Below are 26,254 nucleotides of genomic sequence, written 5' to 3'. Positions count from 1 at the left end.
TACCACACAGCATGGGCTAAGCGATACTTGACATCCGTGAGCTGCCTCATACCTCCTTCAAAGTGAATGAAATCCAGCCATTTCCTTCTAAATAGACTAAATAAGATGCACAAGTTCAAATAGTCAAAGACACATTTATGACCCAAACTTGCTAATCTGATTTCTCTCACTCAACAACAGCAACTTTGGTATGGTGACTTTTATAATGTTGGACATGGGACACTTCAGATTATAGAGAGAATTTGACTGGACAGAAAATCTGATGAGAAGCTGTACTGCAGAATGATGTCATCAAAATCGTTGATCCATAAACCAACTCCTATTGGAGAACCTACTGGAGAACCTATAACTGTACCAGCTTCCAGACTCTAACTCCTCTCTAACAGGGTATTAGCTTATTGATATTCTGGTACACTGTGACCTATCTGTTCTAGACTGAGGATATATTTTGTGATGGAGACTACTGTAAGTCTAAGGGATAAAGATGAGGCTGATTCCCAAATTCTGAAAGTATAAATGTAGACTAAGGATCCAGTACAGTTAGTACACATCCAAAAGATTTGGTTGTTGGGAAGATACCTTTCTGAAGTGTGCAGTTCTCACTCTTTGTGCTTCCTCACAAGGTTCCAGAACCTCAGTGGAATGGCAACTTAATATAATTTAATTTCATCTCACCATCATCCACTCATCTTAAGAGATCTCACTGGACAGTCAAGATGACGATTTGATGGACATTAAAGTGAAGAACCACTGCTAGGGAGTTCTAGCAATTGTAGCTGACATAATAGGTAATCTTGTATGTGCAAGTATGTGTGTCTATGTGTGAGTGAATGCCTCTCTGTGCTCCTACTACACACAATATTACTGCAAGAGTGGAATGAAATGATGACTGAGGTTTATCATTACAGCACATTTACAATGTAAGAGGTCTGCATATGTAGGCATCTGGTTGTCAATCAAGTGTGTAAATGTTTATGAAGTGTATGTTTGTGTGTGTAAGAGAGAACTATTATTGCCTCTTATCTCTGCTTCTCTTACAAAACACTACAGTTGGAGTGGAAGTGGGTGATGGTAAGATCTATTACTCTGTCACGGTTATATTAGGATAGGTGTTTGTGAGTGTGTCAGTAACATTTGGATTGTTGTGTTTGTGTGTCGATGGATGATACATATCTAAGATATCTAGTTCTTTATAGCACAGCACTCTTGAATTGCCAAATGATTGGTCAGTGGATATTGATTGATTTTCTATAGCAGCATTTCTGGCAGTAGTGCCAGTTGTAAAAGTTTACATGAATGCACTTGTTATAATATGTTATTGTTTCTATAGTAAGAACTTACACAGGTACTTGTATAGCACTTGTATATACTCCACATAAACTGATTTTAAAAATGAACATAAATGTTGATTATTATGAAGTTTTCTGTGAGGATATGTTTATATAGCATTTTACTAGTCTCCACCACTAAATGTAGATATAAATGGACAAAAAGTATGACATCATTCTTTATAAATTGTAATCATTGACCACGTGCTGTGAAATAAGAGGAATAAAAGAAAGAAAGAAAGAAAGAAAGAAAGAAAGAAAGAAAGAAAGCAATTGTGTGTAAGTGCCCCTGGGTCAGTTCTGCCCATCATGTACAGAAATGAAGGATGTGTTCCATTTCCCAGATGTGCATTTAAAACAACTTGCAGGTTCCTCATATTAATATGAGCGATTATGAAGGAGATCACACAGTTGTATGTATGGTTTCATCTCATTTTAAAAGCAGAAATGCTGTTTCCCTTTATTTTCTCAACCTGGGCATATTTACCTCCTGTTTTGTGTTTTACTAAATGTAGCTGTTGACACTGGTGACTTTTAGCTCATGATGACACTGACTATCTACAGTACATATTACCCATTCCAAGGAAGAAAACCTCTGCAAGTGTGCTGCATGCCCCGAGTTGACATTTTCTGACATTTGGAGCTAGCAAAAGTTTAAGCCCAGTAATGTGTCACCGGAGGGTTTCATTCTGGACTGTGCATAAATTTAAAGAAAGTCAAAACATTTTGATTCAGTGTAATCTTATTATAATTGCTTTCATTAAAAAAATACTCTGATGTTTACATGATTCAGAACAGAATCTGAATAATCTAAAAGCTGAAATTTACATAATAGCATACAGTATATAACAGACATAATGTTTAGCCTGCATTGATAAATAGCCATGTATGTCATAAATAAGAAGAAAAACATGATGGGGCATGCTGTTATAGGAAAATAATCAACAATGATTACTGTTACAACCTCCAAGTTGATTATTTTCCAACTAAAAACAAGTCCTGATATGTTTATTTCACAATTATGTTTTAATTTTTTAATTTTACATGACATGTACTTATTATCCATTTATAGGTGTGTTTAAAGTCCCCGTGAAGTGCCTTGAAATGCATAGCGTTATTCGATGTGTTGACATAATTACCACTAAAACAGGAAGCCAGGACGGGGCATGTCTAGTCGCACCTCCCCCTTTTAGCTTACCTGATAGCCCAGGCTAAGCCGTACTTGACAGTTAGTACCATGGAAAAATGCCTGTCACAAAGCCATGAGCTGGCACACTGCTTCAGAGTGAATGAATTCAAGCTATTTCCTTCTTAACAAACTTACAGCTGGAAAACTGATAAAATGGGCACGTTCAAACAGCCAAAGACACATTTATGACCAAAGCTGGCTGATATGATTTCTCTCACTCAACAACAATAACCTCAGCAAAGTGATTTTTATAGAATTGGCGACAGGACACTATAGATTCTAGATCACATTTTGATTGAACAGAAAATCTGATGAGAAGCTGAAGTGCAGAATGGTGTCATCAAAATTGTTGTCATATTGGTGGTAGAGAGAGACTGTAAATTTTGAATGCATATATTTTCTAAATGTGAATTTTCTCATTGTTTTGGAGCACACTAGCTTAAAGATAACCTTGAGGCTAACATAGTCATACTAAAAGCCACAAAACTTCAATTTTGAGTTCATGTGGACTTTAATGCTATGGAATACCCACAAAGCAAGTTATATGTTTATACTGTATATTAGCAGCCATATTCTCTCTCTCTCTCTCTCTCTCTCACTATCTTTGTTAATAAGACTAAAAAATGAGTTTGTCATGTTCTAGAGAAAGGACAAAGCTCTCCATCCTTAAGATGTCCCCGTTTCAGAAAATGTAAATTTACAGCTTTACAGCTCTGACTGATACAAAGCTCTGATATTGGAGACTCCTTCTAAAAATCCTAAATAAAAGTTTTCAACACTGTCCGTCATACTCTATAAATCTTTGTGTACACTGTTACTACATATTTGATAACATATTAGAGAAAGCACATTAAAATAACCTGCAGCCAGAACTATTGTCAGAGCTGCTGTTGTAGTTAAATAATCAACAACTTTTGGTCAATCAGAATTCAGAAGCCAACAGAGCCATGTTATAAAATTCGATAGTTCAGTTCAACAGAAACCCCTTAGGGGGAAGAACTATACTGCACATAATACATAATGTTATATAATGTGTACTCCCATGATCTTTACTTATGTGTCTCCCCTAACACTTTTTCCTTCTGTCCTAAAGAGTAATGTGCTAGCCATTACCCCACAGCCCCATGCTCTATTCCCTTCATTTTCCACAGCTAAAGAGAGACAGGTTAAGTGTCACTCTTGTTCGATACTGAAAAGTAAGCCTCCCAGGTGAGCAGTGAGGCAAAGAGTGTTTATAAAATGCTACTGAATATGTATGTGTGTGCATGTGTGAGTCCCTGGGCTTCGATTTGGCTTGACATGAGGCAGCAAGATGAGACAGGAATGATGTGTTCAATTTAAACCTACAGCTTGCACATTTAAAACAGCCAACCTGCACACCTCATGTAATAATGTGAGTGATAATGAAGGATTACTGAAAAGAATAGAGCCGTTCAGACTTGCCTTGGTTGATTGTTGATTGATAAGGCAGAATATATCCACTTAATACACTTATACCTTGTGGACATAAACCAAGGTGATGTTTAATTAATTTTCCCTTAAAATGACTGGTGAATGATCTTAACCACCTCAATAAATATATTATATTATATTATATATATATATATATATATATATATATATATATATATATATATATATATATATATATATATATATATATATATCACAAATTCTATTAAATGGAATGCCTGGATACCAAGATGTTTTCAGAAAGATTTGATAATAGTACTACAACTTTAGAAATCCCAGGTGTGTATATATTTTAATATATATTAGCGACAGCAGCTTGTGCAATACATTTTAGGATCTCTGCTTCACACACACACACACACACACACACACACAGAGAGAGAGAGAGATATTGGAAAAATAGCAAGCTGCCAGTTCTCTCCTGATTTAAATTCTCTGGCACTGAAATCTTTGGCATCTTCTGGTATCGAATCAAACATTCCCAGATCTCTTTCCATTTCCACATGTGTGAGCGTATGCGGCTGGCAATGCATCACTTAAGCGTTTTAGGTTACACCTCCAAGCAAAATGGAACAGAAAGTATTAGTTATTATTCTTATTTATTTATTTTTATATTGAGAAACCAACACTTCTGATTACAAAACAGACAGGGGCAAAAATAAGGCATCACAGCATTATATTATATATATATTTTTTTAATACTAACATGACCATTTGTACAGCTGATAACCTGGTGAAGAAATAATGTTAGAATGAATACATGCACTACCTGAAAACACTAGCAATGTCCTTTATTTATTTTTTTTTACAGTTGTGCAAATGTACACTAGCTAATTGTGCAGATGTACACTAGGATGCACAGATGGACAGAGATCATATGAACTGAAATGCTGGTGAACATGTAGGTGTATCAGAAATTGACTGTGTGAATTGACTTTTAGGGATTTAATTGATTCCATTTGGTTTCTTTTGGGTTCTCTGATTTCCTCTGTGCACCTAAGTAGGTTTGATTGAAAACCAGTGCGCTGACAGATTTCGAATGTCACACCTGCTCCCTGCACGTCAGCATAATTCTGGCCATGAAAATAGTAAATAAGAGAGAACAGGAAAGAATTGGCTTACTCCCAAACAAATTAGCAATGAGTCTGTGTTATACCAGCAAATTACACCTTTGCCTGTATGTAAATCGAGCCCTGAACAATAAGATATCTAGAAGTGTCCTGTCCTACAACATTATGTTAGAATGATGATAAAAAGATGTCAGAAAGATGACAACTAGAAGCTTGTACTTAAAGCTGGGCATCTACACAGACTTGGCGATCAGTTGCTTCTATGGCAAAACACCCAACACTAAAATGGATATGCTGATTCTTACTGTAGCTAGTGGTCTTCTAAACCACAGACAAGCATCTTAAATTCACTGACAGTGCAACCACCAATGCTTCAACTTCCATGCCAATGTCACTGTATACAATCAAAGCCATTGAGCTTGTTATCATGTTATACAGTGGGGGGAATAGGTATTAAACATTTTTTTCAGTAAATATATTTCCAATGAGGTAATTCACATGAAATTTTAACCAGACATCAGTATTAACTCAAATTTTTTAAAAAACTTTAAAGTCCATAAATAAAATTATGTGTAATAAAGTGGGATGACACAGGAAAAAAGTTTTGAACACACTAAGAAAAAGCAGTTCTCCAAGGCAAGGTATGGCAAGAAACCAGCTGAAATCCGTAAGTAGTTAAAAAGTAATTATACCTCCTATCTCTGCAAATTAATATCAGCTGGGTTGCTAAACTGATGGTCTATAAAAAGGGTTTTCTTTACCAAGGTGTCACATAAGAAACATTTCATGATGGGTAAAATCAAAAAGCTCTCCCAAGACCTTCGCCAACCTTGATGTTGCAAAACATATTGATGAAATTGGATACAGACTTATTTCAAAAGTTCTGAATCCTCCAGTAAGCACCAGTGGGGCCATTATCTGCAAGTGGAAGCAACATCACTCTGTCATCAACCGGCCACGCACAGGTACTCCTCGCAAGATTTCTGAACAGGGAGTCAGAAGAATAGTCAGAAGAGTAACTGACGAGCCAAGAACCATGTGGAAAGAGCTCCAGAAAGAGCTCCATCATCACAGAGAAAACAATTGGCAATGCACTCATCCATGGCCTCTATGCACGCTCACCCCACAAGTCTCCATTACTAAAGAAAATGCATGTTGAAGCTCATTTAAAGTTTGCTACAACATATTTTGACAAGCCTACGAAATTCTGGGAGAGTGTAGTCTGATCAGATGAGAGCAAAATTTTACTTTTTGGCTGTCATACTACACACCATGTTTGGAGAAGAAATGGCACTGCACTTCACCCTTAAAACACTATACCAACAGAGAAGTTTGGAAGTGGAAGCATCATGGTGTGGGGCTGTTTATCATCACATGGTACTGGCAGACTTCATATAATTGAAAGAACGATGAATGGAGCCTTTTAACGGGAGATTCTTGAGGAGAATCTGCTGCCATCCACCAGGATGATGAAGATGAGACATGGGAGGACCTTCCAGCAGGACAGTGATTCAAAGCATACAGCAAAGGAAACTCTCAATTGGTTTCAGAGAAAAATAATCAAGGTGTTAGAATGACCCAGTCAATCAAAATATGTTTAGAAGAATAGTCCAAAATCACACTTGAATACTGCGGCCAATAAATTTCTTCATACAGGAAGCGTCTTGAAGCTGTCATTACAAACGTCTGGGTTATGCATGTAACCCTGTTCCCTGAGAAGGGAATGAGACGTTGAGTGTAGCATAACACTATGGGAGGGCCCTCGCGCGCAGCCAGCATCTATCTGCCGTAGCAGGACCGTATGCCTCATAAGCGATAGAGATTGCTTCCACTATCCAATTAGAGATGCACTGCTTTGACACAGCATCACCTCTACTGTCGCCGCCAAAGCAGACCAGCAGCTGCTCCGACTTACACCACTGGCCGGAGCAGTGGACGTAAGTACAGACACTTACTGGACACAGCAGGTGCAATTTCTCTTGTTCCGATGTGAGGAATGGAGGAGGGCAGAAAGCCTGCAATACCACAGGCTGGGTAGCAGATGTAGGCACTTTAGGAATATAATCCGGCATAGGATACAGGAAGGCTTTGGCTAATCCAGGGGTAAAATCAAGGCAGGAAGGGGCAACAGAGAGAGCTTGAAGATCTCCTACTAACTTGAGAGATGTCAAGGCCAGCAGAAGAGCTACCTTTAGAGTCAGAAGCTTCTCAGAGACTCAAATGGGGCCCCTGACATACCTTCCGGGACCACAAAAAGGTCCCAGGAAGGTATGCATGGCCTGCAGATGGGCCTCAGCCGCCTGACACCACGCATAAACCTTGAAGTTAGAGGATGTTGCCCCACAGAGGCTCCATCAACAGGGGCATGGCTGGCCGAAATGGCAGCCACGTAAACGCTGATTGTAGAAGGAGCCCACCCTGCTGAGAAACATCCTTGTAAGAACTCCAGGACTGTAGCTATTGCGCAGTTCACTGGGTCTAGCTGGCGTTCCTCACACCACAAGACAAAAAGCCGCCACTTGAGCACATACAATTTCCTCATGGATGGTGCTCTAGCGTTCAACATGGTCTCTACAATCTCAGTTGTGAAACCAGAATCTATGAGCTGGTGCCCCTCAGGGGCCAGACCAAACAGCTTCCATAGTTCTGGCCGGGGGTGGTAAATCTCTGGCTTGAGACAGTAGATCCCTGTGGATGGGAATTTCCCAAGGAGTTTCATCTAGCAGAGATATTATCTTTGAGAACCATATTCGAGCTGGCCAATAAGGTGCTACTAGCAGCAGACGTAGACTGTCTTGGCGGACTATCACTAGAACTTGTGGGAGCAAAGCGATTGTGGGGAAAAGCATACAGACGTGACCTCGGCCACATGTGCACCATGGCGTCCAGTCCAAATGGTGCGGGAGGAGTGAGGGTGAACCACAGTGGGCAGTGTGTTGTCTTCTCGGAGGCGAACACATCCACTCCCACTTGGCCAAACCTCCGCCATATGGACTCCACCACTTTTGGATGAAGCCACCAATCCCTGGGCCTCAGCCCCTGCCTCAACAGGATGTCTGCCCCCACATTCCAGTTGCCCAGAATGTACATTGCACTCACTGCCAAAACTTTCCCTCTGCCCAGAGAAGAATTAGTTGCGCCTGCTTGAACAGGGGGCGCGGACATAATCCTCCCTGGTGGTCGATATATGAGACCAGTGCTGTGTTGTCTGTAAACACTTGGTGACCTCTCAATTGAGGAAGAATTAATTTACAGTGCTAGAAATATAGCCGACATTTCTAGGCAATTTATATGCCACTCCAGTTGAGGGTGGCTCCAGAGACCATGAGCTGGACAGCTGTCTAAGACCGCGCTCCAGCCCATGAGGGAGGTGTCTGTCATTACCGTCTTGCCCTAAGGAGACACCCCTAGAGTGTGACCCAAGGCTAGAAACCAGGTACACTCATATATTGACCACCAGGGAGGATTATGTTCACGCCCCCTGTTCAGGCAGGTGCAACTAATCCTTCTATGGGCAGAGGGAAAGCTGTTGACAGTGAGTGAAATGTACATTGCAGGCAGCCGGAATGTGGGGGCAGACATCCTGCCGAGGCAGGGGCTGAGGCCCGGAGGTTGGAGGATCCATCCACAAGTGGTGGAGTCCATATGGCGGAGGTTCGGACAAGCGGAAGTGGATGTGCTCACCTCCGAGGAGACAACACACTGCCCGCTGTGGCTCGCCCTCACTCCTCCCGCACCATTGGGGCTGGATGCCATGGTGCACATGTGGCCAAGGTCACGTCTATATGCTTTTCCCCCGATCGCTCTGCTCCCACAGGTTCTAGCGAGAGTTTGCCAAGACAGTCTACGTCTGCTACTAGTAGCACCTTATTGGCCAGCTCAAATATGGTTCTTGGAGATCCTCACACCGGAACAAGAGAGGATGCACCTGCTGTGTCCAGTAAGGTCTCTCTGTACTTACGTCCACCGCTCCGACCAGTGGCGTAAGTCAGAGCAGCTGCTGGTCTGCTTGGTGGCGACAGTAGAGGTGATGCTGTGTCAAAGCAGCGCATCTCTAGTTGGATAGTGGAAGCAATCTCTATTGCTTATGAGGTCTCGCTACACCTCTGGGCATAACGGCTCATTCCACTAGGGCAGTCACCTCCTCGAAGGCTTTGTCCAAAAAGGTATCCTTACAGGATATGTGTGCTGCTGCAGGGTGGTCTACGCCACATAAATTCATTCGTTATTGCAGCCTGGATATTCATTCCACCCCCAGTGTCTTGCAGTGACCCTCGGTCTTGCGTCTTTTTGAACAGGCCGTACCCTCGGTATGACAGAGTGGGTATTCTTGTTCCCATAGTGTTATGCTAAACGCAACATCGAGTTCCCTTTGTAAGGGAATGTCTGGGTTACGCATGTAACCCTGTTCCCTGAGAAGGGAACAAGACGTTGCGTAGCTTTGTCATACCAGGGGAGGCCTGTGAATTGCGTCTTCGCTTCAGATAATAGAGGCTGACGACATGGTTCACAGGTGCCATATATATCTCGCGACGCGCTCAATTGCCAGATCATGGCAGGCCTATAAATAGGCACAACCTTCAGATGCTGGTTGCGCGCGACGGTGCTCCCATAATGTTTTGCTAAACGCAAAGTGGAGTTCCCTTTGAAATGGAACAAAGGTTTCTCCACTAAGTTTTAAATAAATTTCAGTTAGCATGTTCAATACTTTTTTCCGGTGTCATTCCTTTTTATTACACATAACTTTGTTTATGGACTTTTATGTTTGGATTTCTTTATATGTGTGGATTTCTTGACTTAATACCAAAGTCTGGTGAACATTTCATGTGAATAGCCTCATTGGAAATATATTTACTGAAAAAAATGTTGATGCATTCAATACTTATTTCCCCCACTGTAGATCACTACCTTACTGTTGGAATTCTCATTAAGATGATGTTGAACATCTTTGAAAACTGGTGAGTGATGAACGACGGTCTTACACTATTGTTTTTGGGAACTAACCGCATAACCTGACTGTTATTACTTATCTTTGAGATTGTTGAAAATTCTTCTCCTATTAAACACATGTGTAAATGAGATAGCAATGTCCTTCTTCGTTGACAATGCGCAGAAGAGATAACTTTTCATGGGAATAATAAAAAGCATTAACAAATTAGCACCAGAAATGTGCACAATTGCTTTTTATATAAATATATGTGTTTCATGGTGGATTTTTCCTTTAAATATGCTTCTATTTATTATTATCTTTGACAATGGTAGGGAATAGGATTCTGATAGATATTCAAACTGCGTTTGTCAATGTATTTATTTATTTATTTATTATTGATTTTTAATACCAACATTAAAATAAAACATTTAATTGCAGATTCTACAGTTCATGTTTGGTCAAAGTAGGGAGAGCCAACTTCACTTACTATAATTAGCAAGATGAAGTAGATGAAGTTGTAGAAGGAGTGTGCATCCATCACGTAATACATGATCTCCACCCAGCCCTCCAGGGTTATGACCTGGACACACATATTGACACAAAGAGATACAGGGACAGTCATGGAAATCATTGTTTTTCTGAGCCAAAGTGCTTGCCAGAGCTTCAGATTATATTCTTTGTAACACTAAAGCCTCTTTGTTTTGCATTTTCCTGTGGGACTGCCACATCTGTGATATTCTGTATATCATATCTATTGTGTTTTATGTGTTTAATCTGGCATTGCTTGGTTTCATTGTGCTCTGCAATTCTATGTAGCTCTGACTGAGTGCATTTTATTATTCATATCCATGCTAACAGCACAACAGTGAGGTGTCTATAAGAAGAAGAAGCCTTTTTTGATCACATATACATTACAGCACAGTGAAATTCTTTTCTTTGCATATTCCAGCTTGTGAGGAAGCTGGGGTCAGAGTGCAGGGTCAGCCATGATACAGCACCCCTGGAGCACGGAGGGTTAAAGGCCTTGCTCAAGGGCCCAACAGTGGCAGCTGGGGCTCAAACCCTCGTCTTTCTGATCAGTAACCCCGCGCCTTACCGTTGAGCCACCACTGCCCCATAAGCTGAGCTGGGGCTCGAACCCCAGTCTCTAGCATACTAAACCCTGCATAATACTGCTGTGTTGTTCAAGCACACCAGCAAGAAGCATGAGAACACCCTGATGCTTTAAGTAAATCAAGCTAACTCGTTTATTCAGCACTTGCCTTGTAATTGCTTTGCAAATTATTGGAAAAACGTTTAGCAGCTACTCGCCACTTAAGAGGATAATTTAAAAAATGCTTTTATTTTATTTCCACAAAGGTAATCAAACACTTGTGTTTCAAGGGAAAAAAAAAACTATCTTGATTTTGATGGTGTTCCTTCAAGAGCTACATCACAGATTAGGCATGTGGGTTTTTTTTCTTCAACCCCCCCCCAAAAAAAATGTTAATAATAATTATAATTAAGCCTTGCATGTATCCTCATCTCTGTAAAGTAGGGTTGCATGGTATACCGGTACTACGGTAGTATCGTGATATTAAAACTTCAAAATACCGCCAATGCCATAGTATTTTTTTAACGGTAGCTTCGTCAATATGGTAGAACCATAGGTAATGTTGTGTGTGCAGCAGTTAATGCTATTTTCACTAAAACAACACATCTCATTGCTTTTACAGAATATACAAAGATTAGTGACACTTCATTTAACCTAAATAATTTACCTTAATCTTTAAAGATTTCCTGTTTGCTTGTAAGCAAGCTAATGTTATGCTAACCACTGTGTGTTAATAATAAAATTAGCCATGTTTGATAGTAAGCGAACTTAGGAAATTTTTCACTGAGTTCATTTCTAAATTCAGTTATTTATCCCTGATGTTGTTTTCATTATTAGTCCTCTGAGGACAATAGATGAAATATGTGGCACATTGAATTAGTTGCTTTTCAACTCTATGATTGTTCTTGAGCTTTTCCAATAGCCAGTTATTCATTCTCATTAATAAAGTATACCGAGGAAAATCTGGTTTCTCTGTTTTCATTTATTTCTATGTATTTCTGTAAATTTGATTAATTTTGTAGATTTGAATTATGAATTAACACAATATTGAGTGCTATCATGATACTACTTGGTATCATGATACTTCAGCTGGTATAATATCACAAGATATGTTTATGGCATTGTGGCAACTCTACTGTAAAGACAATCCTATAATACTGTTCCCTGGACAAGAGACAAAATAGACAAAACTGGCAGCTCTACTGGAGGACTTGTTCACAAATAAACAGTTAACCGTCTGTCTCCTAGCTAACGTTTTCTTTTTTGTTTGTATTACCAGGCATATGGTGATGAAGTTCAAGAGTATTCATCTCCTTATCTTTTCCACATTTTGTAGTGTTACATCCTGGAAGTGAAATGTGCATAATTGTTTTGTTTGTTTGTTGTTGTTTTTTTGTCACACAGAGGTTATTGTTTTTAAAAAGCAGACATTTGTTGGTTGCACAAGTATACACCATTCATCTTGGCAAAAATGCTTAAGCTGAATAGAGACTGTTGGTAAACAGGAACTCTTGCTACCGATTCTCAATCAGAGTCAGAGATGGGCTTTGTTTGGGTTATTGGATTTTCACCACTCCAGAGTAGGTTTTGCAATGTGTTCATTGTCACTGATCTACTAGAAGGTGAACCTTCACCCCACTTTCAAGTCTCCCCAACACTGGAACAAGTTTTCTTCTACGATTGCCATGTATTTGGCTTTGTCCATCTTGCCCTCAACCCTGACCAGTTTCCTAGTGCCTACTTATGATAAGTATCCTTCTGACATTATGCTGCCACCACCATGCATCGATGGTATTCTCAGGATGATGAGAATTGTTGGGTTTCTGGCCAATTCATTGTGCCAAGGACAAAAAAATCTTTTCCACATGTTTATGGGATCTCATACCTCCTTTTTTTTTTTTTTCTTTAAATGTTTTCCTCAGTACTCTTCCATATAGTCAGGCTTTTTGGAGTGTCTGAGGCTATTGTTGTCCTGAGCACAACTTTCCCCATCTGAGCTGTGTTATCCATCCAACTTCTTCAAATTTAACCTTGGTTGCTTCTCTGACTATAATGCCCTCCTTACCCAGTCACTGACTTTTTGTGGACAGCCTCCTCAAGGCAGAGATGTGGTTATATCATTCTTTTAATTTTTAATAACATATAATGCTGCATAATACCTTGACTGATCCTTTTGTAGAACCTTCACCTAGATTTGTTCTGATAGCTCATTGTCCCTTTATGATCATGTCTGTTTGGGTATATTCTCTAATAAACTCCAGAAATGTCCAGGAACATGTTTATTTGTATTGAGATCGAGTGACACTTTGCACACTGCTGAACTCAATTCAACAAATTATGTGACTTATGATCGCAACTGGTTGCATCAGAACTGATTTAGGGGTTTCACAGTAACAGGGTGAATTCTTATGCAATCATAACTTTTATTTTCTTAATATTTGTAAATAACTTGCAAACTGATCCCCCCCTCCAAGTTCAGTATTATCATTGTGTATAGATTATTATTATTATTATTATTATTATTGTTATTATTATTATTATTATTATTTTTTATTTATTGTTGTTGTTGTTGTTGTCATTGTTGTTATTGACATATAATCCCATTTTCATTCAAGGTTGTAAAACTACAAAATGTGCACTAGGCTAGGAATAAAATGGTCTAGAGTGATGTATATGGACCATTTAATGGGATAATAAGAATATTTGCTAATTCTGCACTAGTGTTCAGTACATTAGATGATTTGTGTTTCAGTAGTAATTATTAGATTGCATTTCTCATCCACACCTGCAACACTATAGCTGAACAGTTAATGTTAATTCGATTTAATTGTGAACATTACCACATGCCCAAGCCCACCTGGAAGATCACGATCCATGCATAGCCAATGTTGTCAAAATTAATGGCACCCTTATGCGGGTTGGAGTAGCCTGTGCGGCACTGGGTGTAATAGCGGTTCCAGTTGACACAGAGGCCTGGCACAGCACCCATGCTGGCATTGAGGAGGGGATCAGCTGCCAGGCCCAGAGTCTGTAAGTGAAGAGCATCCTCCACATCCAAACAGCACTCACGGCCTCCCTCACGCCGTGCCGGGACATCGTTACATGACATGATTCCATTATCCTGGGGCAGAGAGCAAATGAATGGTCGCTCATCTTCCTCATCAGGGGAGTAGTAGGGAGTGGGAAGGGCCATTCCTGTAGATCTGAGAAAGAGATTGAAATGAAAGTCTTAGAATCTATTAACACTGTGTAGTGTCATAGTTTTTATAGAACAATTTTCTTTGTTCACACAGCACACTATCACTCTAATAACTATTTCCAACATATAACAATAATCAAAATACCCATGTCACAAGCAAGTTCAATTCCATAAACCCGTGGTCATTACCACTTTAAGATGAATAAAGAAATACTGCATTTTAAGGGGTTAAAAGAAACAACTGAATCAAACAGATTACTCATGCAAACTTGTGCAAAACTAGTGTTTTGCAACTATTTAGTTCTTCCTAAACACACAAAAACCATAGTTTATTTTATAATAGTAGTTAAAGAAATGAACATGCTAATGAGGATAATTTCTCCAGACACATAGAGTACAAAAACCCTACAAGACCTGAATAATTATACTCAACCCACTTTTCTCTTTAATAGTATTACCAGTTGCTATGACAGTTTGTTCAAATATTGAGAAAAGATATGTAGCCTACAGTTACTTTAGGATGCAGTGGAAAGTAGAACTGGGAGTATTTTTGTCACTCATAAATATAACTGCTTATTTCAGGCTCATTTCATAGGTTAATTGCATTAGCACAACTTGGAAGGACTATTACACAACAGCTTTAAAAACAATCTGTCATTCTACATGAAACTGGGTACCAGACTTGGAGAGAAATCTGTAATGTCTGATTTATTTGTCCATTAACACACTACTCCAAAAAAAACAAAAACAAAAAAAACAAAACAAAACACATCCCTTTAAGAAAAAGCTTCAGTAGACTGTAACACTTTCTGGAAGCTCATGTGTAAAGGATAACACCCAAAGAAAAAGTTTGGAAGAGGAGAAGGCAAAGAACACTCTGCATCATGGTGTTTCCTCTGCCAAGTCCATGTATTGCCATTACCAATTATACAGCTTTTTGACCATGTTTCAACCTAAGAAAACATATATTTAACCATTCAAATAAATCTCAAGCAACACTGTCATTTTTATGAGATTTCTTTGTTGACAATCAGTTGGATTTTGCTTATGTATGAATAACAGTGTTGAAAGTAACACGATGAGATTAACTAGTGTTAACCTGCTAATGACATGAGGACATTAAGATCATTCTAATGATTTATTAATCATTTATTTGCAGTCTATAATTTAGGTAACAGTGTTGTAATTTCAAAGTGACTTCATATGTCACTGAAAAGAAAAAAGGGAATCTTTCATGAACATTTAAATCGTGGAATATTCCATATATTTCTTACTGGTGGATGTGTTTGGGTAACTGTGTTGAGAAAAAAATAAAAGAAGTTAACAGCAGAATTTCCTGAAGATCATGGGAAGAAGAAAACTAAGTTCACTCATTCTTTCCCCCTTTACTTTCAATGATATTGTGAAATTGACCGATGAGGTCCCTTGCAAATCACTATGTAAATAACTTATGTAAAACAATTCATGTTAAGTAATGTTCTAATGCCATTAGCAAGATTTATTTGTTACTGCTGGTTTAGTCTTATGAGGTAAATAATTATTTTTATATTTATCTTTTGACTTAAAATGCCAACAAAACAATAGACAGCCACTTAAACAGCACAGTGTTCCCATTTCTGTTCCAGACAAAACACTCACCAATAAACAACAGGACTGTTTTCAATGAATTTGCCACTTAAATATAAGTTTATAAGAATGCAACCATAACATATATAAAGGGGAGACAAAATGATATAAAGAGAACAATTTATAGATTTGAAGCTATGTTACTAATTCAGATGGACTGCACACATCACCCTACCTATCACCCCCACCCCCAGTATGGACACCAACAGAGCTGTCAATCATCACCATGTCATTGCACAGCAGGATTTGGAGCACTTTAGGGTCACTGAGGTATTGTATTCTTCAAATACATCAGCAGCAGAGAGGTTGATCACTCAAGATGAGACTTCATGACACAAACAGACACAAGTCATTCAAGATTTAAAGATTCGGTAATCAGGCTGGATTAGAGCACACATAATTAGAAACAGAGCAAAAAAAGCAGCATTTCAATGCACAGCAATTTAAATCTGTATGCAAATTGTGCCAAGCTAAGCCCTGTAAAATCTAATAGCATTTTGGCTGGATATGCAAACATTTGTTTTTTGGCAATGGCAGAAAACTGTAAAAAAAATTTAGGAAATGCATTATACATGACTTAATCAGAATTTTTGTCAGGATTCTGTATATGTCGTTTTGTGGACGACATTCATCAGGATTGCATCCAGATAGGGATTATCTTTACAAAATGTGGAGGAGGACTGAGACACAATTTTATACAACTGTTAATAAATACATTTTCCAAGCCATGTTTTACAAAGCAAACCCTTCAATGATCATTACAAAAGTTTTTTTTTTTAAATGCTTGTTATAAGGCGTAAATTGGACAAATCTTGGCACTTATAATGTTCCAAAAATCATACCTTGCATTCGTTCAAGCTATCATTCAAGGACCTGACATTATTCCAAATTCTCATATCCTACATCTAACTTCATGTAGGTAAAAAAACAAAACCACAAGTGAAAGATGCAAAACCACATGCTCTGTCAGTAGAGATATATATGCACTCATGTACTGTATGATCCGAGAGGATGAAATAGGATGTTAGTGGTTCATGAACAGGACACATACTTGCCTACATAATTGCAGTGAAATTTGGACTGCTTTAAGACAGCGAGACCTTTCAAATGACACTCAGACTGAAGTCTTTCTAGATATCTGGGACCTCACAAACACACACACGCCAACATCTTCATCCATCTTCTCACATATTGTACTCCATCGTGACCATTACACAAGACACATAAAGGTCAGAACAACAATCTACCCATCAGCCCCTTCACTGCCACATTACCCTCACACTGCAACATACTGGACAGATAAATGGAAATGAAAAGAGAGAGAGAGATAGAGAAAGAGAGAGATTAATGCAGTGGAATATCACAAACTTCTAGCAACGTTATGCTCAAGACACACACCACCACAGCATGAATGATAACAGCCCCATTATGCCTTCTGCCTCATTACACCCAGATACCCAAGCAAATGCTTCTAGAGTTACTCTTTAGCCCCTGAGCTTGGGCCAATTTTGTGAAATAAAGACCCTACACACACCCTCCCCCCTACCTGCCCAGGAGTACACCTGAATCAGGAGTTGATGTATTAGAATATACACCACATAGCTGAGCAGCTTTCTATAATGGAAAAAAGTTTGGGTTTTTTTGCCTCATTGCATTTGATCAAGCGATTACTGTGACATAACAAATTCCATTTTTCATTTCAACCTTTGAAAGACAAAGGAAAGACTTGGTTCCACAAAAGTAAAATATGCTGGCACCCAAGCAGTACAATGATTCCCATAATTCTTTTGCAGCTAGAAGTTAAAGCCCTCACCAACCTCACATAGCGATGAGACTGGCAAAATGCCTAGAACACTTTTTCAGGTGATTTACATTTATTCATTTCAGAGACGCTTTTATAAGTGAGGCGGGATTTAATCTAAGCCTACATCTAAGTGATCAAGGATTAAAGGCCTTGTTCAATTGCTCAACAGTTGCTCTCTGGAATTTCTGGGATTTAAACCCACAACTTTCCATTTACTGGGTTGGACTAATGCCCTGTTCAGGCAACCCAGGATTTTTAGGATTGGAGGAATGAATTACCATTTTGTTTACTAATACAGGTTACTGTGGGGTTCTGTGGATAATTAAAGTTTCTTAAGGTAATTGCACCTTGGTGTGAATGTGTGTGTGGATGCAATGGACTGGTGTCCCATCCATGGTGTATAACTGCCTTGTGACCAATGTTCTCAGGATAGACTTTTTATTCACTGTAACCATGACCAAGGTAAAGAGAAATGAACAAATGCATTTTCATAGAGTGATTTTACTGTAGGAAGGAAACACTCTGTTGTCTGTTGTTGTTCTGTTGTTGTTCAAACAGTGGTTCATAGACTGGAGTGTTCCAAATAAGTTTTTGTCCATATACGTACTTATGCTGCCTCTGTGGGCTCCCTTCCCCCTTTCTCGAAGTTTTTAGCCCTGGCCCCTTGAGGATCTGCTCCACCAGGAGCCCTAGTTAGTCAGGAACACTATCCTTCCCAACCCCACCCACTGTAATACCCCGTTCATAACTCTGTACCTGTATTAAAAATTCAGATGTAGAATATATGTTCTGATTAGCATATGCCTTACTGTGCACCCCTCCAGAGCCATCAATCATCATCACCGTTACTGTGCTTGCTCAGGGGGTTGCCAAGACCTGGAGGGCCATTTGAGTACTACAATCTCCACAAATATATCTCTGTCACATGTTCCAACTGTGCTCTGTGATGGACTAGCATCCCATCCTGGGTGTATATATGCCTCATACCCACTGTTCTGGGAACATGAACCAGATCTACCACGATTGCAACCAGGATAAAGATGAATGAATGAATGTTTCAGCTTCTTAGGGTAATGAAACTGATGATTTATCCAAATTAAAATTATTTAAATAAATTCTTACAACTGATGGCAGCTACTAAATGACAATCTAGACATAAAGCAGGCATTTTCAAAATATATATAGGAAATCACTGCTGTCCAATGAAAACTTTTTTTTCTTTACATGGAATGTGCTGTAAGCAAAACCCTACCTACCCATAGCAGTTAAATAACCAAATGAAAGATAATAAACCACACCATTCATTTAACTAGTATGTACTACATTGACTGCCTGTAGGGCGAAATGTGCCATTTAACTGTGACTTATTGGAATCCAACATAAATAATCACCTTAAGTCCATCTTGAATTTTAAATGTACATCAGCAATCTTATATATATATATATATAAAAATCTTTAATTTCCAAACTAAAATGTGTCTAAATTTTGTTATTTCAAATCTAGGTATTCTGTATGATTCACCGATTTAAGAGTTTTTTGTGTTCCTGTATTTTATCAGGTTATAGGAAGGGATGGGAATGGAGATCAGACAGCAGATTAAACACGTTGATCAGACTGGATTACAGTGCACATCATCTACAGATGAAAACCAAACAAAAGCAGCACCTCAAAGCACAGGTGTCAGCAACTGAAAGCTATATGCAAATCATGTCAAGATAAGCACAATTCAGCCTAATGGCATTTGATCTACGGCTACAAAGATGCTGTTTTTTTATTCCGAAAGAAACAAATTCACTGATCAAAGGAGAAAAAAATAGATCTGGTCTCTAAAACAGTGCCAATTACAAACCTGTGATATACAAAGACTAGAGAGGCATATGACTCATCCTTTTTTTAAAAAAATAGATAAATAGATAAATAAAGGAATCCCTCAAAATCAACAACAATGCAACTCATAAAGTGAAATGCAGCCTTTAAAGGCAAACAGCACTCTAGAAATGGAAAAGATTTCATACATCACAGATGTCACACTCTCCATATATATAATTAGCTGAGGAGCTTAATCAGATTTGTTAAATCAGGGAATGATGAGTGCTGCCTGGAGAAATTGTTACTTTTTGCCTTCTAAATGCTAGAATGTATGTCTACATTTTACTTAGAACCATGCTAGAACCTTTATGGGCTTCCGGAGAGGGTATCAAAATGATATAAACAATGAAATGAAATTAAAAATAGAGCACAACAGGAAGGCTTTTGCACTATTGTCCGGAGATTGCAAGTTCAATTCTGACGATGCCATGTCAATCATAGCGACACTAACCAAATGTGGGAGTATGTGAGCTCATGTATGTGGAAGAAACCAGACAGCACTTTCCCGAAACTCCGATACAGTACACTGCCCTGTGATGCAGCATGAGCAGCATTTTGAAAAAAAAAAATGCAGTTGGCTGACTTCAGATGTCTCAAAGGAAGCATGTGTTAGCCTTCAACTACTCAGTTGGCACAGCTGAGGTCATAAGTTTACATATGCCTTGCAGAATCTGTAAAACGTTAAATAATTTTATAAAGAGGGATCATAAAAATGGCATTTTGTTTTTCATTCAGTACTGCCCTGAATAAGCTACTACACATAACAGATAACACAAAACACAATAATAACTGAATTTACACAAATGATCCAGTTTATATACGGTTCATACTTAATACTGTGTGTTGTTACCTGGATGATCATCAAATGTTTTATGTTTTGTGATACTTGTTCAAGAGTCCCTTGTTTGTCCTGAGACATATGATGTTGAGATCCATCTTTTCACACTGAGGACAACTGAGGGACTCGTACACAACTATTACCAAAGGTGCAAACAGTCACTGATGCTCAAGAAGGCAACATGATACATTAAGATCCAGGGGGTGTAAACTTTTGAACAGGATGAGTGGTGAAAAATTGTTATTATTTTGTTATTATTTTGAAACATGTAAATATCTTATGTAGCTTCTGAGTGGCAGTACTAAATGAAAAAAAAGATCTTGAAACAAAATAATAATTTATACCGATTATCCTGTTCAAAAGTTTACATCAGTGAATGTTTGCACCTTTTGTAATAGTTGTGTACGAGTCCCTCAGTTGTCCTAAGTGTGAAAAGATGGATCTCAACATGATATAGCCATTGTTGAAAAGGTGTCAAATATGAAGAAGATGCTGGAAAAGCAAAGAATGTCCAGGACGTGGAGGATTTTTCTGAAGAACAATGGGTAGATTAAGTGCTCAGGACAAAAAAGGAACTCATGAGCAACTATCACAAAACAAACAACAACAAATACAGTCATTGATCAAATCCTTCTAATTTTTTTAATTATTACCATTTTTTAGATTCTGCAAGGCGTATATAAACTTATGACCTCAACTGTAGCTGTCGTATGATGGGTAAAGCTGACTGGTGGGTGAGAAATGGACAAGACCAAATTTGTGAGAAAATGGAGAGACAAACAACAACTACAAAAAAAATAAATAAATGAAATACAAAATTACTAAATACATTTAACACTGCTGAAGACTCCACAAGCTGTCGCTTTACATGTAATAAAGCATTTTGTTTTAATTAACTTTTAAGACTCCCACTTGTGCATCTTTTTTTGTGTGTCACCTGCAGGATCCCAGTCTTGATGCACACATCTTAGTCCAGATGCCCTGTGAACCTTTTTTGGCAAGCTTCCTAAAAAATTAATAGTGCACCTCTTATTTGTATCTGTATTAGTATCTATTTAGAACATATTCATTGCAAATAATGCATTCATATTCAGTTACATGCCTAACAGGTATACTTTAACTTGTTTACTAGTGTGGAGAGAAGTGTGGAAGCAGCAGTGAAAATATCAGGCTTTAGGCGAACATTATGAACGACTCAGAAAAACAAATGAACCCAATCCAGAGACACTAAGGCACCAGACCAAATCATATTATCTCCCACTTTCAGCAAGGCACTTAACCCTAATACACTCCATACACTACTTCTGCAGCTGACCCAGCACTCTATGATATCAAATGTATGTAAATAAAGAGATGGTAAAAGATCAAAATGTCTCATATCCTCACACATTATATGGTATACAACTACAAACGTAAAGTGCCAATTGTTGGCATGGGAACTGCAGAGGACAAGAATGAGACTCAATATTGATGAAACCTGGGCAACGAGAGAGAGAGGTTTTATGAAATGGTAGGTTAGACTAAGAAAATGATTTGCATTTTTCAAATTTAGATTTATAATCACACTTTATTGAGCTCTGAGAGAAGGTTAAATAGAAGCACTTTGTCTGGAGGGAGCAGGAGCGAGACAGAGAGGGAGCGTGAATTCTTGAAATACAATGCAATTAGAAATATATTCTCTAGGAAAAAAAAATATTTGTAGCATCTCCCTTGAGTAGTGTATTGACAATGATAGACGTCTATGCGTTGAAGTCTACAGGAGTGACAAGATTCAGCCAGCAGCCATGTTCGTGGTGTCTATCCTGTCATAATTTGAGGAACAACCAGTAAAACGAGGCATTTCATATGAATTCTCATGCCTTTAATAACTTTGTTAGTAAGTTTGTTCTTTCATTTTCCAACAGCCTGAGGTCAGAGACTTCATCACGCTGCTGTTTGTTTATCTGTTCCTCCAACTCTTCATGCAAATCAGGAGTGCCTCATCTGGGGATGTGCTGAGACACCTTTTTGATGTGGTCGAATGTTATATGCATCCCTATCACTGAAGACTTGTAATTGAATTTGTGAACAAATAAAAGTTGTTGAGGAAACTGAAAGCAACATGACTTTTGGGACACTACACACAACAGTTGCTAGAAAGGAGAAAGTCATAACTAGCTAATAGTTCACCTGCTAACAATTTAAATAGTAGTTTGTGAATAAATCAGCATGCACTGCTTACTCGGCAGGAGAAATAAAACTACATTATCTTACTTCCTAATAGGAATTGGTGTAATGAGTTCAATTAAATATTTTCCATCAGAATGTAATCGTTTAAATACTTCCAAGAGTGAGCTCGTTCTTCATTCATCAGAGATCCAGAAAATATTCACTGTTTAATTCATTTATAGGAATGATTACATCCTTAAGTGTTTAATTCCACTTTTATGACAGTTCGCCAACAATTACAGTTCTTATTAAAGACTGACATTTTTATCCATTTATAGTTACAGTTAATGTTGTGGAATGTCCATGAAACAAGTTAGTTCACATTATCACTTATGTTAACAGTTGTTCCCCCAACAGCCTCGCTTTTTTTATTCTCTTAATAGTAATAATAAGTTAATAAGCAACTCAAAGTTACAGCTTGAGCTCTGTGACAAAGTGCTAACAGTGAAGACTCCTTTCAAGATTGCTAAATTTAAAAAAAAATCTCAGCAAAAAAATAAATAAATACATCACCATATTCATATTTCTCAAGTTCCTTTTTAAGTTGATACTATAGACTTGTTTAAGAACGTTTAAGAACAAGTACATTAATATAAAACTTGGACAGAGCTACTATAATAGCTGCTGTTGTAGGACCTTCTGATTAATCAGAATTGAGCATTCAACAGCCCTGTAGCCTGTTTTATCATTTTTATAATTGTGCTTAGTGTTAAGGAAACCAAGCATTTTTTTGTCCTAAACTTATTAATCCAGTGCAATAAAGTGTATTTTATTCCTCTCTGCTCTTCGTCACTCTTGCTGTATTCAAGTGCTTTTGCCTTAAATCATATTGATTTTTGGAATAAGGCAGAATATACCTGAATTGACTGAGAACTGCAAGCTCTTCCACTTTTCAAGAGAGCTCTCCAGCCATGTGAGAGAGAAAAAGAAACTAAGAGGCTGAGCTAAAGGACTCTATCTTAGTACAGCACCAAGGTTCAGTTCGTCTAATGCTTTCATCCTCTCAATGGCTAAATAAAGTTCACTTACTTGGTGTATGTGCATGTGTGTGTGCATGCGTGCGTGTGTGTGTGTGTGTGTGTGTGTGTGTGTGTGTGTGTGTGTGTGTGTGCGTGTGTGTGCACTAGGTTCCTTGTCAGAGTGACACAGCTCATAACTTTTTGTTTGCTGTAAAGGATTTTTTTCAATAGAAAAATAAATAAATAAATAAATAAATAAATAACCTTAAAAATGTCTGTCTATCCATTTGACATACCGCTTATTCTACACAGGGTTGTGGGGACAGGGCACAAGGCGGGGGACACCATGGGCGGGGAGCCAACCCATCACAGGGCACAGTCACACACACATTCACAGACTATGAACAATTTGGAAATGCCAATCAGCCTATAATGCATATCTTTGTACTTTGTTGGGGGTTCGAATCCCACCTCTGCCCTGTGTTCACAGAGTTTGCATGTTTTACTTGTGCTTCAGGGGTTTCCTCAAGGTACTCACCATATCCACAATTACTCAAGTTCATGTGTAAGTTGTTACTATATAGACTTGTTAACATTTAAGAACAAGCACGTTAATATAAACCTTGAACAGAGCTATTATAAGAGCTGCTGTTGTAGAACCATCTGACCAATAAGAATCGAGCATTATCGAGTTTTATAATTGTACTTAGTGTTAAGGAAACCAATATCAAAAGCTGTGTTATTATTGTCCAAAGACATGCATTGTAGGCTGATTGACATCTCTAAATTGCCTGTAGTGTGTGAATGGGTGCGTGAGTGTATGTGATTGTACCCTGAAATGGGTTGGAATTCCGTCCAGGGTATCCCCTGCCTTGTGTCCCAAGTCCCCAGGAATAGACTCCAGGCTCCCCCATGACCGTGTGTAGGATATGTGCAGAAAAATGCATGGATGGATAGATGCTATAGTTTACTATATGGAACATGTTGGTATGTCGAAATTAATTAAACTAAATAATAAAACACTTCTAAAGAAGCATACACTAGGAAAGAATATAGTCCTTCCCCATTCCATCGTACATACAAAGTACAAAGTATTTGGCTGATCCCTACATTTTGTGGAATGTCCTGAAGTAATTCAGCTACTCTGACACTTGAAACTTAAAAAAACAACAACCTTGGAATAGAGGTAAAAGGTCAAAAGAAAAACAAAAACAAAAACATTAATCATTGCGGATTATATCAAATCACAAAGAAGTGTCAGTTTTAATTTGTTTATCATTTAATATAATGATGCATGACAGCACAGCCTAGGTCAGAGGTGAAAGGTCAAACTCACAGGGTGAAATTCTTATCGGGATAGCAGCGATTGCGCAGAAGCCCCGCCCACAGCTGCACGCCGATGATGCCGAAGATGAAGAAGACGAAGAAGCAGAGCAGGAGCACGTTGCCCAGCATGGGTAGGGTGTCCAAGAGCAGGTTTACCAAGATCCTCATACCTGTGCGCACACACACACACACACACACACACACACACACACACACAAATGTTCATAATTACACAAACATGTATACATATGTTTATTATATTCTGGTATAAATATACCTATTGCACATTTGGGGATTTTAAAACTGTTTTAAAAAGTTTTGGCTTCTTGGTTTCTTTTGCAACATTGTTTAATCTTTAACTATCACAATGCCAATAATCAGCTTTCATTGTGGTTATGCAAGGACATCTGTCATGAAGAACTGCCAGCATATGAGTGTCAAAGAACTCACGCCAAATAAATTAAAATCCCTCACTGACTATGATCATTATCCCAATGCTGATAAATTACTCAGGAAATTATCTGCAAACTGCACGGAGTGTGAGAAATGGCATCTGAAATGTTAGGTACGAAAAAGGATTTTTATCTTATGTTATAATGTTAGAAGTTAATGCCTTGCACCCTTCAAATAAATCAGCAAAAATTATTGTATAAAATAAACATTACCCACAATTATTCAAATTGTCCACTCAAACTATAGGAGAATTGACTATCATTGTAATTAAAAAATAACAGTATTTTCTCATGAGAATATATAGGCTATACCAATTTATTTTGACAAACCTTTTAAAAAACAATGCAAACTTGTAATTAAGACAAATGAAATTTGAATAATTTTCTGTCTACAGAAAATCCATGGTTAAATGTAACCATGTTCTGTTTCCCTGAGGTAAAAACATCTGGGTTATGCATGTAACCCTCTTCCCTGAGACGTTGTGTTTAGTATAACATTATGGGAGTGCCCTTGTGTGCATGAGCGGTATCTGAAGCTTGTGCAAAATCATGCCTCTATTTATAGGCCTGCCATGATCAGGTGACGTGGCAATTAAGCGTGACGTGTGATATATATATAGCACCTGTGAACCGCGCCATCAGCCTCTATTATCTGAAGAGAAGATGCAATTCACAGGCCTGCCCTGGTATGACAAAGCTACGCAAAGGGAACTCGACATTGCGTTTAGCATAACACTATGGGAACAAGAATACCCACTCCATCATACCGAGGGTACGGCCTGTTTAAAAAGACCCAAACCCGAGGGTCACTGCAAGACACTCGAGCCCGGGGTGGACTGAATATCCGGGCTGCAATAACAAATGAATGTGTGTGGCGTAGACCACCCTG

At 38.4% G+C, this 26,254-nt stretch overlaps 1 protein-coding gene across 1 annotated transcript in view; it reads right to left on the bottom strand.

Moving 5' to 3' along the window:
- The window catches only part of LOC128615915 (voltage-dependent T-type calcium channel subunit alpha-1I-like), a 144,173-nt gene that overhangs the window by 78,951 nt on the left and 38,968 nt on the right, over positions 1–26,254 (bottom strand). The window contains exons 4-6 of the mRNA XM_053638313.1: positions 24,924–25,083; positions 13,941–14,286; positions 10,478–10,570 (exon numbers count right to left, since the gene is read on the bottom strand). Of these exons, the coding sequence (XP_053494288.1) occupies positions 10,478–10,570; positions 13,941–14,286; positions 24,924–25,083 (599 nt within the window). The remainder of the gene's footprint in view (positions 1–10,477; positions 10,571–13,940; positions 14,287–24,923; positions 25,084–26,254) is intronic.

This window comes from Ictalurus furcatus, chromosome 12 (assembly GCF_023375685.1).
Source record: "Ictalurus furcatus strain D&B chromosome 12, Billie_1.0, whole genome shotgun sequence".
Taxonomy (NCBI): Eukaryota; Metazoa; Chordata; class Actinopteri; order Siluriformes; family Ictaluridae; genus Ictalurus; species Ictalurus furcatus.
This window is presented reverse-complemented; position numbering and strand designations above follow the sequence as displayed.